General features: G+C 55.0%; 4 protein-coding genes across 4 annotated transcripts; all 4 read left to right on the top strand.

Annotated features, from left to right (window-relative positions):
- Window positions 1-259: 259 nt before the first annotated feature.
- On the top strand, window positions 260-649 carry LMJF_34_1530 (conserved hypothetical protein; the record flags this gene model as incomplete). The annotated part of the gene is made up of 1 exon (XM_001686197.1): window positions 260-649. The coding sequence occupies one exon, from the start codon at window positions 260-262 to the stop codon at window positions 647-649; it is 390 nt and encodes a 129-aa protein (XP_001686249.1).
- A 1,469-nt stretch (window positions 650-2,118) lies between these two features.
- LMJF_34_1520 (conserved hypothetical protein) lies at window positions 2,119-2,580 on the top strand (the record flags this gene model as incomplete). The annotated part of the gene is made up of 1 exon (XM_001686196.1): window positions 2,119-2,580. One exon carries the CDS (start codon window positions 2,119-2,121, stop codon window positions 2,578-2,580), a length of 462 nt encoding a protein of 153 aa, XP_001686248.1.
- Window positions 2,581-5,095: 2,515 nt separating this feature from the next.
- Window positions 5,096-6,625, top strand: LMJF_34_1510 (conserved hypothetical protein; the record flags this gene model as incomplete). Its single annotated transcript, XM_001686195.1, has 1 exon — window positions 5,096-6,625. The coding sequence occupies one exon, from the start codon at window positions 5,096-5,098 to the stop codon at window positions 6,623-6,625; it is 1,530 nt and encodes a 509-aa protein (XP_001686247.1).
- Window positions 6,626-9,383: 2,758 nt separating this feature from the next.
- LMJF_34_1500 (conserved hypothetical protein) lies at window positions 9,384-11,795 on the top strand (the record flags this gene model as incomplete). The annotated part of the gene is made up of 1 exon (XM_001686194.1): window positions 9,384-11,795. One exon carries the CDS (start codon window positions 9,384-9,386, stop codon window positions 11,793-11,795), a length of 2,412 nt encoding a protein of 803 aa, XP_001686246.1.
- Window positions 11,796-13,754: the final 1,959 nt, after the last annotated feature.

Here is a 13,754-nt window from a genome sequence, read left to right as displayed (position 1 = left end):
ACATACTAATGTTCCACCCGCAGCGTCGTGTGGCTGCCGCGAGCCCTTCCTATGCTCCCCCCTTCTTCTCTCCCCACTACACACACACGCGCATGCACACCGAAGCAACAGCTGAACGGGAACAACATAGTCGTGCTTGTTTCAGACTACACGGCCACTCCCCTCCTTCTCTTCTTCCTTCTTCAACGCACTGATCAACGGCTGATCTTCAGAACCCTTTGAATCCCTCGCGTCCTTCGGCAGCGCGCCGTCGAAGGAAATGGACAACTCGCACTTCTCCAAAATGCTGAAGGAGTGCAAGATCATTGGCAAGAGCTTTACGTCGACGGACGCCGACCTGCTCTTCAGCAAGGTGAAGGCGAAGGAAGCACGCAAGATCAGCTTCACGGAGTTCAAGGAAAAGGCTATTCCCGAGATCGCAGCCAAGATGAAGAAGACCCCTGCTGACATCGAGGCCATGATAGCCAACGCCGCCCCCAAGTCCAGCGGCACCAAGGCCGACACGGTGCGTTTCCATGATGATAAAAGCACCTACACCGGCGCTGCAAAGCAGGGCGGCCCGACGAACGTGGACCGAAACGCCGGCTCGCTCGCGGGTGTCGTGGACCGTCGCCAGGAGACAATCAACAACCGCGGCTTCACTGCGTAGAAAAACGTGAAGCACCAAATGGCGAGTGCAGACGACTAGGTTCAGCGCACAGGCGTTTGCCGTCCGTGGGAACGACGGCGGTGCTGCATGCACCGGTGAAGAGATGGTATTGTGTATTGCCGAAGTCGGTGATTGCCGGCTGCGAAGAGAAGCGCAATGATTCTACACCGGGGGGCGGCTGCTGGGTTGGGCGTACACTCCGCCGCTCCATCTCTCTCTCTCTCTCTGTGCTCCCTCTCAGCCGCTTCAATCTCATACGTCCTCCAAACAGCTGGGATGCACCTTTGCATTGTGTGGGTCGAGTGACAAGTCTGCGGCCGGCGGTGGGCTGTTTACAAGAGTTACGCGTTCACGGCGCTGAGGGACTCGAAAACAGAGGCATGTGAAACAGACTGCTTTACCGTGCTGTTCGACAGCAATAGCAGTGTCCTCCAAGAACATGATCTGACAGCGGTGGGAGACCCCCGGCAATGCCCTCCAACCAACCACTCCCTCTTCTTTTTATTCGTTTCTTTTCTTTCGTTTGCTTCGATGGTGTTGTAAAGCGGTCGAGTTGGGGCTCCGCGTCGTCGCGCATCCGTCTCCACCACTCCCCTCCTGCGTGAAAAGGCCGTTCTCTTTCGCACCTTTTTGTTCGGGTAGTGGTGGTGGTGATGAGGTGAAGTTCTGACTCTCTCTTTTTTGTCATTTTACATGTATGTTTGTCTTTCTGTGCATTCACGTATACCTCACTGTTGCCTGTAATGTTTCTTTGTTGTTGTTCTCGTCGCTTGACCTTCGTTGTCTTCAGCAAACATGTCGCCTCTCTGTCTCTCGTTATTTTTTTTTTCTATTCACATGTTGTTTGTCCTTCGGGCTCACCTTAAACGCAAGCACACACACACACACTTCTCTGCTGTGCCGGGAATGTGCCCTGTTCTTCTGGGTCTTCCTACGCCAGTCTTATTTCCTCTTGGTGCTTGTCCAATGTCCAGAAGGATCGCAGTACTCGCAGGACCGCACTGCAACAGTCGCAAGTCCGTGTAGAATGCACGCAGACCTCTTTGGATTTTCAGTTGTGCGTCCGTAATAAGTCCTGCCTTTACCTCTAAGCTTACCAGAACGGGATGCAACTGTCGTCGTGGAGAATGCCGTTCTGTCTGCTCCCCAGCTCTCTCTCTCTCTCTCTCCTCGATGCGTTTGATCCCACTCCCTTGCATCCCTCACTGCACGAACGGTCGTGCAACCGCCATCCCCCATTTACGCCCCTTTCCCTATATGTCTCTGCGTGTTTCGCCGTCACGTCTCCATTACCACGCGTGTGCAGCACACTCACGTACATCACTCTCTTTTCCTTTTATGCACTCACCTATCACGTATCTTCGCCTCTGTACGCCCCTTCACCTGTAGCTGCCTCTCGCACTTCCTGGCTTGCATCAGCGACTCGGCTATACTCTCTCATCTCCCTCTTTCCCTCATTTCCTCCCATCATGGACAATTTCCAGGCGACGTTTGAGGCGTTCGCGTCCTTCGGCAGCGCGCCGTCGAAGGAAATGGACAACTCGCACTTCTCCAAAATGCTGAAGGAGTGCAAGATCATTGGCAAGAGCTTTACGTCGACGGACGCCGACCTGCTCTTCAGCAAGGTGAAGGCGAAGGAAGCACGCAAGATCAGCTTCACGGAGTTCAAGGAAAAGGCTATTCCCGAGATCGCAGCCAAGATGAAGAAGACCCCTGCTGACATCGAGGCCATGATAGCCAACGCCGCCCCCAAGTCCAGCGGCACCAAGGCCGACACGGTGCGTTTCCATGATGATAAAAGCACCTACACCGGCGCTGCAAAGCAGGGCGGCCCGACGAACGTGGACCGAAACGCCGGCTCGCTCGCGGGTGTCGTGGACCGTCGCCAGGAGACAATCGACAACCGCGGCACCACTGCGAAACAGATCTAAACTTGAAAAGAGAATCAACAAATACAGTGCGTCGCTCGAAGGGAAAAGAGGAGAATGAAGAGTGACAATAGGCGAAACGAGGACGCGGCGTGGCTGCATCTCGATTGAGCCCTTGTCTACTTATGCTCTTCACACCCGCGTTAGCCTCCGAGCGTGTGGGTATGAGCTCGGGTGACTGGTTCTTCCTTTCTCGGTGCTGTTGAACTGCGCTCGACGTGCTCCTACGTTTCTCTTGTATCGTTTGGATGTGGACTTCAAGTTGTCTCTCCCTCCCTCTCTGTGATGCGTCTTTTTATGGATCCCCGTCTTTATCCTGTATCTCTGTAGAGAAGCACGTTCCCCTCACCATGTACATGGAACGTGTTGGGTATCGCTCGTGTTGTGCGAACCTGTCTTCCTCTTATTATTTTATTTCCCTTTCAGATTCTCTCTATCTTTTGTTTTATTTCGCCGGATCGTGCGTGAGGACTCATGCTTGCTACCTTGCGTGTGCTTGGGTGCCTTCAGAGCTACCATTTGCCTGTTAGTATACAGGGATTGTGTACGTGCTCCTTTGCATGCAGATGAATGGAGGCTGCCCAAAGACGCTGCATCGGGAGCGCCTCAGAGAATGACAGCAACAATATCTCTCTCTCACTCTCTCTCGTGTTCCATATGTGCTCTCCAAAAAGAACGAATGAAGCTCTTTGCCTCTCCGTTTTCTTGTATTTCTGATCGGATCTGCCATGTTCGCGAGTGTGCTTGCTACCACCACCCTTCCCCTCTTGGGCGCCTCAATAAGCCTTGCACCGGCCTCTTGTGGTGACCACCTGCCTCTTCCCCTCCTCCTTCCCGCAATGCTGCGTGTTGTCCCCAGTCGTTAGCGTTGTCGTCGGCATTTCTCAGCGAGTCACAAGCACAGATTCAACTTATACAGTCGCTACGACGGCAATGCAGTCGTGACGTCGCATATCGCTACCAGGCATCCCCGCCAAGAAAGAGGAAGTGGCATACGGACGTTCATGGAAATATGCGTGTCCTACGCGGTTTTTGTCGTGGGTTTTGTTTTCTGGTATGCTTTCTGAGGTTTTGCTCACCCGTCGCCTCGTGACCAAGCCAATAGGAGAGGCACTCGCAATAGGCCGCGCGCCGAGGTGTGTCGTTGGGTCTCCGTTAAGAAGAGACTGACTTCCGATCCACCTTTGGGTCGCCACAACACAGGGAAGGGCTAACCATGTTCTCTCTCTGACTGTTGAGGTTGGGTGCGTGTAGCGTGAGCGATCCATCTCTGTTTGGATCCGCTCGATGAGGCGCTTCGCTGGAGAGGAGCTGTCCCAGCACCCCAGCTTGACGAAGGTTGAAGAGAGAACGGCCGTTCACTTGCCATCACATCGACACCGTGAAAAAGAGCCACGTAGAAGGTACCACTTTGTGGCTTACCGCACTCGCTCACCCGTTCCCTGAAACTCGTTTACACACGCTTCATACCGCCCCTCCTGTTCCCCCACACATCCTTCTTGACGTGCGCGTGTGCTACTATGGATCCCCTTCCCCCTCCCCCTCATCGCACATCTGCGCGACCCCGCGTGCACTACAGCAACATTCCACAACGAGCATTTTCTAGCACCTCCACCCACCCGCCCCACATACACCACCTCGCCCTTCCTTTCTCTACACCACTGTTCCCCCCCCCCTCCCTCCTCTGGTGTATTTCTCGGCCATTCAACACACAAGCACGCATTCCTCAGCCTCCCTTTGCCTTTCTCTCTCTCTCTCCCCCACGCTCTCTTTCGCCTTCTCCTCTTTCCAATTCTTCGGTCTGGCCGTGTCGACAGTTCTCTCTTCGCAGATCACCCTGATCTGGACGCTGCACGAAGCACGTTTTCTTCTTCTCTTCCAGACCTGCTGCTGTTCCGCAGGAAGTGCCGCAGCGGCTTTGAGGAAGAGGCAAAAGGTGGCTGAAAGAAACGTAGGGCAGGCTGACGAGCCTCAGGAGTCCACACGGACTCTTCTCACAGAACTGGACAAGAACAGAGCACCGCCATCCCTCCAGCCTTTCGTGCGCACATCCTGATCTTTTTCTTTTCATCGTCGATAGGACCGCGACGACCTGAGCCACACCTGTAGCCTCGCTGATCTCTCTCTACTTCTCAGACACAAGCACGGCTTACGACGCTGAGTTCGGGCCTTTATCCACGAATACCCAATCAGCTGCTGTCTGTGAGGACTGAAGCTGTGCCGCTTAGCCCTGTGATCGTATTCCTTGCCTCTGTAAACGCCTTGTCATTCTCGGCTGCGCTGTACTGCCTCGCCGCCTCCTTTTCCCCTCCCGCCGCCGTAGCTTGGCTGTCTCTCCCTCTCTCGTGGAATGGATACAGAAACGTCATCGGTAGCGGCCTCGCGTGATGGCCACGCCACTCGCCAAGGCGAGTCTGTTTTTGATGAATACGATGAGATCAGCAACTTGACTGTCGGCACGAGCAGCCCAGTAGCGCATCCGGGTATCAAGTCGCCGCAGTCCGACTCGAAGAGTCGCATGTCCGTGGATGCGATGACGACGTCGTTCGAGGGCAGCGCTATTAAAGTCTATCATGAGCCGCCTCAGCAACTGGCGCTGAGCAACCATAACCTGCACGGCTTCACACGCCGAGTAGAGGTAGGGGATGTACCCCTGCGCTTGGACGTCATTCCCGACGACGCCTACGTCGACTACGGCACGAACTTGCCGAAGTTGAATATTGAAACGAAGGAGGTCGGGGATCACAGAGAGGCCTCAGTGTTGACTGCAGCCGGTCGCACCCGGGACCCGGGCGACCTCAGCAGCGAGGTGGCCGACTCCGTCACGCAATACAGCAACACCAGCCTGCATGGTGGTGAGCTGTCCATTGAGGGCAACGGGTGGAACGTCGAGGACGCCAGCGTGGATCCGCAGGTAGGCAGCCCGACGCGACACCACACAGACCCTCTCAGCTCCGCCAACCTGGACCAGCACCTGCACGAACTGTCCCGTGGTCCTGCCCCGCTCAGGATGGAAAACATCGTCGCCTCTGGTGTGCCCTATCTGCAGCGCCAGCGCAACGCGTCCACGACGACGGTGCTTCCCGAGACGACGGCAGCCAGCCTCATGGTAGAGTCCAGCGAAATTGATGCCATGTCCATCTCTGAGGTCGCTTCGCTGTCGCGCATCCGCCCTGCCAAGCTGGCCTCCGTTGGCGATATGATGGACGACATGTGGAGCACCACATCCACTCGCGGTTTCGACACCATGTACTTCGGCACCGGTGGGACCAAAGATGAGACTCTGCATGCCCTGTCCAAGGAGAACTTGCGGCAGCTGCGCCACCAGCTGGAGAGCGGCGAGACACCGCTGCGTCCAGAGGTGCTGGCGGGGCTAAGCACTATGGTGCAGGCCATGGCGCAGACGAAGTCGGCCATGTCCGCCAGTACAGCGGTTGAGCCCACCATGACAGAGGGGCGGTCAAAGCTCGTGGACTCGGCAGCCTGCCTCGGAAGCTCTTTGCAGAGCTTTGCAGACGCCCGCGCCCCTTTTTTGCTCGCCTCCGCTAACCTCACCAAGGACGGCGATGCCAGTGCGACGGCCGGAATGTCGTTTCGTCGCACTCTTGTGGATATGCCAGCGAGGGAAGCCTGCGACGGCCGTGCGCATGACTCATCCGATTACCCGAACGAAGAGTTTCTTCGCTCGCCGCACGTCGACGTCAGTGACCGTGATGTGGATGAGGAGGGCGCGGTGGACGAAGTCGAAGCGGAGAACGAGGATGAAGACGAAGACGCCTTGCATGAGAAGGCATCCACCAGCGACGACTCTTGCGAGGGCCAGAACGAGAGCGTCTTCAACATGACTGAGGACGATGGTGTCGACGACATGTCTGACCCGGCGGCCATGTCGCGTCACATGCGGGAACTGTTCAAGCTAGTCCAGGAAGGTCGCCAAGATCAGTCCCATCTCCGTCAGCTTGTCCTAGAGCAGCGCAGCGTCATTCAGTACCTGCAGAGCACCGTCAAGGATCTCGAAGCGGAACTCTCTGCACTCAAAAAGCACTAGCAGAGGGACAGACCGGGATACGTGTTTGTCATGTGCTTCCCCGTTGTCTCCCTTTCAGCTGCACACGTCAGCGTTGACCTTTTTCCCCATGAGTCTCTGTGTTGGCGTTTTCTCTATGTGCTTGTTGTTTCGATCAGTATTTGCCTACTCAGGTGCGCCTCTGCGGCTCTCGTGCGCTACCTCAGTGGCACACCTGTGTAGTTCTTCGCTGTCTCCTCCACTCAACCCTCCCCTTTCAATCTCTGTCACTCTCCCTCCTCGATCCCCCAGCTTCCTCTGGCCAGCTGCTTGGGTCTATTCCCGTCTGCCCCACTGTTATGTTGTTGCACCTGCTGCACCTACTCTTAATATTTATTCGTTGGTGGGCGCTGCCATTTTTCATGTTTAGTTTTGTGTTTGGAAGGGGGAGGGGAGGGGAGGGGAGGGGGGGGCTCTTTTTTGTTGTGCCGCTGTCAAAAAGCGTGCTTTACGCTTCACCGAAGAGGCTTCATCGTTTTTGTTGTTGTCTTTGTTGGGCTCTCTTGCTAACGCTGTCTCACTCGCGTATGTATGTAGATGTGTGCGTGTGCAGGGGTGTGTATGTAGATGCGTGCGTGTGCAGGGGTGTGTATGTGTATGTGTGCGTGCTTTTATGCATGTGGGTGTGTACGCCTGCACGTTCTGCGCACCCTCATCCCCTTTTTCTTGCAGATTTTCCCTAAGAGTTCGCTGCTCATCTGCCCTTGTGTCGCTGGCAGACAAATCTTCGGACGCTTTTGATCGCGCCTCCTCCAGCAAGCACCCGCCAAACAGAGCTGGCAACAAAGCCATCTTCCTTGCGTACGTGCGTCGACTCTGAATCGGGAGGGAAAGCGGAGAGTTCCTATGAAATCCATCTCGTCTCCCTCTTTTTCTGTGTCATTTTTCTTCCCTTCTCTGCTCAGATGCCACCCCCACACTTTCTCCCCCCCCCTCCTCCTCCATTTTTTGCTCGTTCTTTGCATGTGAGTGCATTGTTGGTGTCTAGGGGTATACTGCGTCGCTGTTTTTTTTTCTTTTTCTGTTGTTTTTTCTGCTTGTGGACCAGATACGTTGCGTCTAACTGCGCGGGTTTGTGTTGAGCGGCAACATTTTGTTGTGCCTTGTTGAGCCACACCGCGCTTCAGGGATGACAATCTCTCCCTCTCTCTGTGCGTGCGTGTCTGAAACTCTCATGTCTTTTCTTTATTTCTAATCTCCGTCCATCGCCATCGAAGACCAGTGTCGAAGTTTCACGCGGTGCCGCCTGTGCGAGAATTATCACAACCCTGCACCTTCCCCCCCCCCAAACGCCGGCGCGGCTTGTTGTACCACCCTTCGATCTATCTTCGTGTCGTCCTTTGATCAGTGCACCCCTTCTCCTCTACTTACTATGGGGCTGCTGGTGAGCAATACACGATAGAAAAGGGTGCACAGCTTCAGTTCTCGATATCTGTGTGATGGTGGAGTGGATGAAGGTGGTCGTTATCGGTTATATCGGGTGTTTGGGGCTCTCTGCCTCCATGTCTGCGTGTGCGCAGTTTGCGTCTCTGTTGGCTTCCAGGCTCCTCCAAAATGTGTTAGGCGTGAACGGTGTTGAAAGCGGGTTGACACTCTCCCTCAACTCTCCCCAGCACTCCCATTTTGAGGCCCCCGCGCCGTCTATGATCCGTAGCCAAGCACAAAAATGACGAACCCGAAGGCCCACGTGTCGCTGCTCGAGTCGTTAGCAGTTGCCTCGAGTTGCGTGCAGCACCCCTACAGGTGATGAACTTTGTCCATCACGCGAGTGCTGCTTCTCTCCTTTTCTGTAGGAAAGCAACCCTGTGCACCCAACAGGGCTCCCCCTTCTGTAGGGCGCGGTGTTTTGCGCTCGCCTTGTTGATCTTCCAACCCTCTCCTTCTTTTCTCCCTCTCCATCATCATTGCTCTCTCTCTCTCTCTCTCTCGATGTCCCACTGTGCTGGTCGCCGGTGCACTTCAAGTTGAATGACGTGGCGTTTTCTTTTGCCTTCTTGTGTGTGTCGGTGTGTGTAGGCGTTTGCGTATTCGCTACACCGCCGTGTTCTCCCTTAGTGTGGTGCAACACTACATAAATATATGTATGCGAATATTTACATATATATATATATAGTGAAGCCAACACAATAGGCTCGATAGCCGGAAAGCACACGCAATCACCTGTTCTTGTCCTTTTATATTTCCCGTGTTTCCTGTTCTCTTTGCACCCTCACCACGAGCTGAACTCGCGTCCCTATCGCTTACCTCGCGTCGACTGTGTACGTGCACGGAAGCTCGTTTGTGCTTGTTTGAACATCGTAAACGTCACCTGACAGCGTAGTTTTAGTGGTGAACTGCACACGCGCACACACTCGAAAGGCCTTCCTGGTGTTCGGCTTTTGGGTCCCTCGTGCACGCGAAACAACAACAAAAAAACAAGAAAGCAAGTCTCGGTCGGTTCGCTGCTCTTGCTTTCTGTGTTGTATTGCCCCGCATTCTACTTGTGACGCTTCGCCCACACCGGCACCTTTCATAGCAGTTCGTCATTCGTGCATGCATTGTTTTATGTGTGTGTGTGTGTGTGTGTGTGTGTGTGTTTGTCTGTCTGTGCCGTCGCATCTCCTCTCACTGCCCCCCCCTTCCCCCACGCTGGCGGAACTCCCTCTTCGGAGCCCCCGTGTGTTTCTCTCCCTCCTGATCTCTCCCCTTCTTGGCAACGGAAGCTGTTTGCACTGTCGGCGGTTTTCGTAAGGGTGCCCCCATGTCGCAAAGCGCAGAGACGAGTGCGCCGCTGGCGGAACGCCATGCTGACCCGATGGACATGGAGGCGGTCGAGGAGGAGCTCGATATCGTGAAGCTGGAGCAGCTGGACGACGAGGCGAACTTGAAGGTGCTCAGTCACAGCCGCGCCGAAGTCGAGCGACTGCGCAACCTCACCCCAGAGATGATCAGGGACATGGACTCGCACATCGAGTATGCGGTCGATGCCTTCTTTGCCAACAGAATCGCAGACAGTGAGGCTGCGCTGCGGAGTCGCATGAGCGAAGACCCTCTAGCCGTGTGCGGCGCTGGACTGATTGCGTTTGTGCGCTGCGGCCTCTCCATGGAGCAGGCGCAGGCAGACATAGCACTCGAACTACTCACCAGGTCAAGCGCGCTCGCCACACAGGTGATATCCAGCGAGAAGAGCATGATATCCCGAGGCTTCTCTAAGGTGTTTCAGCGCAATAAGGAGACGAAGGGGAACTGGCTCAGCGCCGCGGAGTTCCGCGCGAAGACAATGCATGCGGAGAGCCAGGCCCTGCGCTGCTTCGTCTTCGTGTTCCAGCAGTCCGTCTCAGCGCTCGTGAAGGCTGGACTAGCGCTGAACCGCGCGAACACCAGCTACAAGTCCCTCTACATGGAGCTAGAGCACCGCTACAAGGCCAAATATGGAAGCAAAGAAACCGTCAAGACTTCCCAGCACAAGCCCGCTGCTGGCGAGGAGGGGGACAGCGACGTGAATTCACCGGTGCGGTCTCCAAGCTGGTTAGCGGCAAGAGACGCCTCCCTCGAACAAAGTACCGCGCTAGAGACGCTCGGCCTCGACCGCAACTCGGTGCACTGCGTCGAGTTCGGCCTCGGTGCTATGAAGCTCGCACTTTCGATCCTGCCAGACAACGTTCGAGCTGTACTCCGCTTCATCGGCGTCGAAGGCAACCGGCAGGAAGGACTGAAGCTTGTCCGCCAGTGTTTCAAGAGCGACACGCTGCTGTCGCCTTTTGCCGGTGCCCTGCTGCTTGCACTCTACGGCATGCTACCAGCGACGTCGGCGTTTTTGGTTGATTCCTACCTGCCCATCGCACACGAAGTGCGCACAGAGGCGCTGAAGAAGGAAAAAATACGTGAGTCGATTTTGCACCTCTGGCTCGACGGTCGTATCGAACGGCTGACGCGCTCCGTAGATCTGAGCATTTCCAAGCTGAATAACTGTCTTGCTATTACGAGCAACCCACAGCTGCTGGCTGCCATGCCGCAGCTCCGCGACTTCGTTCTGTACGATCAGTGGTTCAACTACGCCATTGTGCACCAGTGGAAGCGTGCGAGCCGGTGCCTCGAGATCCTCTCGAATACGTCCAAGTGGGCGAATGCCGTATACCAGTACGCGCAGGCGTGCTGTCTTGAGATGCTCGAGATTGAATGGGCAGAGGGAATCGAGAACCCCGACGGCGTGCTGGACTTCCCGCTGGAGGATCTAAACCGCATCCTTGGCTCGAGCGAGGCGAAGGTGGAGCTGATCTTCTCCGACGTCTCCACACGAGAAGCCATCGCTGAGACCATCACCCAGCTCTACTGGGCGGCAGCGCAGCGCAAGCCTGTCACGCTTGGCGGGAAGCCAAACCACAACGACCAGTTCGTGCTGAAGCGAATGGAGGAGATCCTGGTGAGCTGCGGCATTACCCCGTCCACCGTGGTTGCAAAGAAGAAGCTGGGCGAGCCACTGGAGCCCGTTCCGGAAGGTCTTATCATTCGCAACATTGTGCCGCTGCCAGCGTATGAAAAGTGTCTAATTGCGGGCATCGCCCATCAGTACCCTGCGGAGCGCAAAGACAAGATGGTAACCTTGATCGACGCATACCTTTTACGGGAGCCGGTGCATCGTAACACGCCACTGTCCGATTATGTGGCCTCGCTGCAGAAGGGCAGCAACAGAGAAACGGCGTCGCGGTCACTGGCTTCCTCCTCGAACACGACATCGGTGGGGTCGCATGTGTCGAGGGAGGTTGGTTCGCCTGCTGCATCCCCGAGTTCGCACGAACCCAGAGCCTCCCTCCCTGAGAACTACCGGCTGTTATCCCTATGCGTCTGCAAGTCTATGCTGCTGGCGAACAGCGAGTCGAAGAAGGACCGGCAAGCCGCCTTGGAGGTGATCAAAGCAATTCAAGACACGCCGCAGTACAAGGATCGGCAGTGGAGTCTCTCCTACGCACAGGCTTTTGCACTCTACGAAAAGGCCTACATCGCGTACCGCGATAAAAGTCTTGAGGCGGCCGAGTCCATCATGAACCAGCTGCATAAGCAGTACGATTCCGCCCACTACTACATGCACGCCAAGATGGACCTCAAGGCGCACCTCGCCTCATATCACCTGCGGGAAGAGAGGCAGGCGAGGGCGGCGAAGCTCACAAAGTAGCGCCCGGATACACCATGGAAAGAGAGCGATACTCTGATGAAACGAGGAGTGCACCTGCCGATGGGCCCCTATGTGTGTCCATGAACAGCGGAAAGTCATAGCAGCAGTGCGTTCTGCCTGCCTCATGATGCCCGTTGGGTGCCAGTTGTCACAAACACCGATGCCCAAAACGGTGTTGCGCATCGAGCAATGTGCTGATGTAGTGACTGAGGCTTGGCACCTCCCCTCCTCCCAAAAAGAGATGCGAAAGGTGCCCGAAAGCCTGCCACCTTTTTCCACTTGCTTGTTTCGCATGCGAAACGTCGTCACGTGTCTCCCAGTAATGGCTGGGGTTTGCAAAAGGAGCGACTGCGTTTTTCGTGCTCGTTTCCTCATGCATACGTATAGGCGTCGATGGTTTCAGAGCCCAACGTATGGTTGCACTTGGGTTCTTCGTGGTGCATCTGTGTTTACGTCCACGCAGCTATGATTGATGGCGACGTTCTGTGTTCTCTTTTATGCCTGTGTGGCGCGTGTGAGTGGTTTCTTTCTTTTTCTTTTACTTCTTACTTCTTTTTCGTTGCTGTACGGTTTTGGTTTTGATTTGGATTTGGATCCATTTTTTTTTGTGTTGTTCTGGTCTAACAGTCTGCCTTACTTATCTGTCGTTTTTTCCCCCTACTGCTCTTCCCACATCCTCTTCGTTTAGAACATGACATGCCTGTGGTTGAGCAATGCCGTGTTCGCCAGTGGCAAGTGTACTGCGTGAGGGTGTGAGGTGTGCAAGCTCATCGTGACTATTTGTGTATGCATCTGCACACATGCATACATGTTCTAGCTTAGTGTTTTCTTTTTCGAAGTTCTCTTTCCGTTTTCGGTTCGAAATTCTCCTCATCCTCCTCGTCCATTTCCGCCGCCTTTGTTTTTTCAGTGCGTGTTTGCCTTTTCATCTTCGAACCTTCCCAAGTACGCCAAGATGAACCGTGTATGTGGGTGCTATCAGCTGCTCTTACTGTTTTTTGTTGCTTGTAATCACTGTGTGTGTGTGTGCGTGTGTGTCATCTCCGTCTCTATTTCCTCTTCTTTACAGCAGTGCGTAGTTGTGCAATGTTTATGTTGCCGTTGCTGACGTGTGATATATATGTGAACCCGGATGGCGGTGGAGAAGTGGGTGCACCCGTCTCAATGCGTGGCATCACAGGGTCCAGTGTCTACTACATAGGAAGAGGCGAGAGAAATGTATCACTACCAATTTCGGCGCTCCGGTCCTGGACAGCGTTGCGTCGGAGCAACCTACGACAGTGCACACGCTGGTGTCATCCATACGGTAGACGAAGTGCCAATGCAACTCGAGTGTAACTCACCCGGCTCTCGCACTGCCTACCGGTGGCAAACCTGGGTGCCACCCCGAGGGAGATGCACCAGGTGGTGGCCGGCGTACTGGGAGCGGCAGTGGGGTGACCTGAAGAGCGCGGGTGGTGGGTAGAGCTTGGCTCAGAGGGTGCGTTCAGCTGACGGTGTGGGAGCGCATGGTTGTGAGGCTTTTCAATCACTGCTGCGCACGACTCGAGTGGGGTTTGTGACTGAGTAGGGGTAGACCAGAGGTGAGTTTATGCTGTATGGTGGAATGGACACGTTGCATGCAAAACGAGAAGCAGCTTGTCCTACTAATGTCCCGCTTGATTTCTATATATATATATATTTTTTTTTTTGGATCCGCTTTTTGCTTTCTCGCGCAACTGTGTGGCTGTCAGTGTCTGCAGTCATATACGTGTGCCCTTGTCGAATGTGCCCACGTGCATTATAGCGCGGCAGCTCCATAGCTGCTTGCGTCCCGTAGCGGTGCACAAGCAGCCACGCACCGCAACCGCTTGCTTCACTTTGAAAACGCGTGCACCAGTATACGCGCTCGCATGCCCTGCGCACTGTTCTGATAGGGGGCTAAACAAGAAGAATAACAGCAACCTATGCCAGCAAAAG

This window comes from Leishmania major, chromosome 34 (assembly GCF_000002725.2).
Source record: "Leishmania major strain Friedlin complete genome, chromosome 34".
Taxonomy (NCBI): domain Eukaryota; phylum Euglenozoa; class Kinetoplastea; order Trypanosomatida; family Trypanosomatidae; genus Leishmania; species Leishmania major.
Note: the sequence above shows the minus strand (reverse complement) of the source record. Positions and strands in the feature narration are given on the sequence as shown.